Genomic DNA, 3,844 nt, shown 5'->3' on the forward strand with positions numbered 1-3,844 from the left:
TGTTGTTTGTGATATACATTAATGATTTGGAGGAAAGTATAGGTGGACTGATTAGCAAGTTTGCAGACGACACTAAGATTGGTGGAGTAGCAGATAGTGAAGGGGACTGTCAGAGAATACAGCAGAATATAGATAGATTAGAGAGTTGGGCAGAGAAATGGCAGATGGAGTTCAATCAGGGCAAATGCGAGGTGATGCATTTTGGAAGATCCAATTCAAGAGTGAACTATACAGTAAATGGACAAGTCCTGGGGAAAATTGATGTCCAGAGAGATTTGGGTGTTCAGGTCCACTGTTCCCTGAAGGTGGCAACGCAGGTAAATAGAGTGGTCAAGAAGGCATACGGCATGCTTTCCTTCATCGGACGGGGCATTGAGTACAAGAGTTGGCAGGTCATGTTACAGTTGTATAGGACTTTGGTTCGGCCACATTTGGAATACTGAGTACAGTTCTGGTCGCCACATTATCAAAAGGATGTGGATGCTTTGGAGAGGGTGCAGAGGAGGTTCACCAGGATGTTGCCTGGTATGGAGGGCGCTAGCTATGAAGAGAGGTTGAGTAGATTAGGATTATTTTCATTAGAAAGATGGAGGTTGAGGGGGGGACCTGATTGAGGTGTACAAAATCATGAGAGGTATAGGACAGGGTGGACAGCAAGAGGCTTTTTCCCAGAGTGGGGGTTTCAATTACTAGAGGACACGAGTTCAAAGTGAAAGGGGAAATGTTTAGGGGGGATATGCGTGGAAAGTTCTTTACGCAGAGGGTGGTGGGCACCTGGAACGCGTTGCCAGCGGAGGTGGTAGACGCGGGCACGATGGAGTCTTTTAAGATTTATCTAGACAGATACATGAATGGGCAGGAAGAAAAGAGATACAGAACCTTAGAAAATAGGCGACATGTTTAGAGAGAGGATCTGGATCGGCGCAGGCTTGGAGGGCCGAAGGGCCTGTTCCTGTGCTGTAATTATCTTTGTTCTTTGTTCCCTCCGTCCCCCTCTCCCTCCGTCCCCCTGACGCGCTCCCTCCGTCGCTCCCGCCCTCTGCCGCCCTCGCGCTCCCGCCCTCTGCCGCCCTCGCGCTCCCGCCCTCTGCCGCCCTCGCGCTCCCGCCCTCTGCCGCCCTCGCGCTCCCGCCCTCTGCCGCCCTCGCGCTGCCGCCCTCGCGCTCCCGCCCTCTGCCGCCCTCGCGCTCCCGCCCTCTGCCGCCCTCGCGCTCCCGCCCTCTGCCGCCCTCGCGCTCCCGCCCTCTGCCGCCCTCGCGCTCCCGCCCTCTGCCGCCCTCGCGCTCCCGCCCTCTGCCGCCCTCGCGCTCCCGCCCTCTGCCGCCCTCGCGCTCCCGCCCTCTGCCGCCCTCGCGCTCCCGCCCTCTGCCGCCCTCGCGCTCCCGCCCTCTGCCGCCCTCGCGCTCCCGCCCTCTGCCGCCCTCGCGCTCCCGCCCTCTGCCGCCCTCGCGCTCCCGCCCTCTGCCGCCCTCGCGCTCCCGCCCTCTGCCGCCCTCGCGCTCCCGCCCTCTGCGCCCTCGCGCTCCCGCCCTCTGCCGCCCTCGCGCTCCCGCCCTCTGCCGCCCTCGCGCTCCCGCCCTCTGCCGCCCTCGCGCTCCCGCCCTCTGCCGCCCTCAGCGCTCCCGCCCTCTGCCGCCCTCGCGCTCCCGCCCTCTGCCGCCCTCGCGCTCCCGCCCTCTGCCGCCCTCGCGCTCCCGCCCTCTGCCGCCCTCGCGCTCCCGCCCTCTGCCGCCCTCGCGCTCCCCGCCCTCTGCCGCCCTCGCGCTCCCGCCCTCTGCCGCCCTCGCGCTCCCCGCCCTCTGCCGCCCTCAGCGCTCCCGCCCTCTGCCGCCCTCGCGCTCCCGCCCTCTGCCGCCCTCAGCGCTCCCGCCCTCTGCCGCCCCTCGCGCTCCCGCCCTCTGCCGCCCTCGCGCTCCCGCCCTCTGCCGCCCTCGCGCTCCCGCCCTCTGCCGCCCTCGCGCTCCCGCCCTCTGCCGCCCTCGCGCTCCCGCCCTCTGCCGCCCTCGCGCTCCCGCCCTCTGCCGCCCTCGCGCTCCCGCCCTCTGCCGCCCTCGCGCTCCCGCCCTCTGCCGCCCTCGCGCTCCCGCCCTCTGCCGCCCTCGCGCTCCCCGCCCTCTGCCGCCCTCGCGCTCTCCGCCCTCTGCCGCCCGCCCTCGCGCTCCCGCCCTCTGCCGCCCTCCGCGCTCCCGCCCTCTGCCCCGCCCCAGCGCTCCCGCCCTCTGCCGCCCTCGCGCTCCCGCCCTCTGCCGCCCCTCGCGCTCCCGCCCTCTGCCGCCCTCGCGCTCCCGCCCTCTGCCGCCCTCGCGCTCCCGCCCTCTGCCGCCCTCGCGCTCCCGCCCTCTGCCGCCCTCAGCGCTCCCGCCCTCTGCCGCCCTCGCGCTCCCGCCCTCTGCCGCCCTCGCGCTCCCGCCCTCTGCCGCCCTCGCGCTCCCGCCCTCTGCCGCCCTCGCGCTCCCGCCCTCTGCCGCCCTCGCGCTCCCGCCCTCTGCCGCCCTCGCGCTCCCGCCCTCTGCCGCCCTCGCGCTCCCGCCCTCTGCCGCCCTCGCGCTCCCGCCCTCTGCCGCCCTCGCGCTCCCGCCCTCTGCCGCCCTCGCGCTCCCGCCCTCTGCCGCCCTCGCGCTCCCGCCCTCTGCCCGCCCTCGCGCTCCCGCCCTCTGCCGCCCCAGCGCTCCCGCCCTCTGCCGCCCTCGCGCTCCCGCCCTCTGCCGCCCTCCGCGCTCCCGCCCTCTGCCGCCCTCGCGCTCCCGCCCTCTGCCGCCCTCGCGCTCCCGCCCTCTGCCGCCCTCGCGCTCCCGCCCCTCTGCCGCCCTCGCGCTCCCGCCCTCTGCCGCCCTCGCGCTCCCGCCCTCTGCCGCCCTCGCGCTCCCGCCCTCTGCCGCCCTCGCGCTCCCGCCCTCTGCCGCCCTCGCGCTCCCGCCCTCTGCCGCCCTCGCGCTCCGCCCTCTGCCGCCCTCGCGCTCCCGCCCTCTGCCGCCCTCGCGCTCCCGCCCTCTGCCGCCCTCGCGCTCCCGCCCTCTGCCGCCCTCGCGCCTGCCGCCCTCTGCCGCCCTCGCGCTGCCGCCCTCGCTCTGCCGCCCTCGCGCTGCCGCCCTCGCTCTGCCGCCCTCGCTCTGCCGCCCTCGCGCTGCCGCCCTCTGCCGCCCTCGCGCTGCCGCCCTCTGCCGCCCTCGCGCTGCCGCCCTCTGCCGCCCTCGCGCTGCCGCCCTCTGCCGCCCTCGCGCTGCCGCCCTCTGCCGCCCTCGCGCTGCCGCCCTCTGCCGCCCTCGCGCTGCCGCCCTCTGCCGCCCTCGCGCTGCCGCCCTCTGCCGCCCTCGCGCTGCCGCCCTCTGCCGCCCTCGCGCTGCCGCCCTCTGCCGCCCTCGCGCTGCCGCCCTCTGCCGCCCTCGCGCTGCCGCCCTCTGCCGCCCTCGCGCTGCCGCCCTCTGCCGCCCTCGCGCTGCCGCCCTCTGCCGCCCTCGCGCTGCCGCCCTCTGCCGCCCTCGCGCTGCCGCCCTCTGCCGCCCTCAGCGCTGCCGCCCTCTGCCGCCCTCGCGCTGCCGCCCTCTGCCGCCCTCGCGCTGCCGCCCTCTGCCGCCCTCGCGCTGCCGCCCTCTGCCGCCCTCTGCCGCCCCCAGCGCTGCCGCCCCCGCGCTGCCGCCCGCTGCCGCCCCCGCGCTGCCCCCGCGCTGCCGCCCCCGCGCTGCCGCCCCCGCGCTGCCGCCCCCGCGCTGCCGCCCGCTGCCGCCCCCCGCGCTGCCGCCCGCTGCCGCCCCCGCGCTGCCGCCCGCTGCCGCCCCCGCGCTGCCGCCCGCTGCCGCCCCCGCGCTGCCGCCCGCTGCCGCCCCCGCGCTGCCGCCCGCTGCCA

General features: G+C 74.2%; 2 protein-coding genes across 2 annotated transcripts in view; one reads left to right on the forward strand and one right to left on the reverse strand.

The window, feature by feature from the left end:
* vps28 (VPS28 subunit of ESCRT-I) overlaps window positions 1–963 on the forward strand; it is a 74,469-nt gene extending 73,506 nt beyond the window's left edge. The window contains exon 8 of the mRNA XM_068026239.1: window positions 944–963. Within this exon, the coding sequence (XP_067882340.1) occupies window positions 944–963 (20 nt within the window). The remainder of the gene's footprint in view (window positions 1–943) is intronic.
* On the reverse strand, window positions 964–3,790 carry LOC137361347 (spidroin-1-like; the record flags this gene model as incomplete). The annotated part of the gene is made up of 2 exons (XM_068026240.1): window positions 964–1,149; window positions 1,235–3,790. Coding segments are annotated over 2 exons (2,742 nt in total), but the record flags the coding sequence as incomplete, so codon positions are not given.
* Window positions 3,791–3,844: the final 54 nt, after the last annotated feature.

The sequence above is a fragment of the Heterodontus francisci genome, unplaced genomic scaffold, assembly GCF_036365525.1.
Source record: "Heterodontus francisci isolate sHetFra1 unplaced genomic scaffold, sHetFra1.hap1 HAP1_SCAFFOLD_559, whole genome shotgun sequence".
Lineage (NCBI taxonomy): Eukaryota > Metazoa > Chordata > Chondrichthyes > Heterodontiformes > Heterodontidae > Heterodontus > Heterodontus francisci.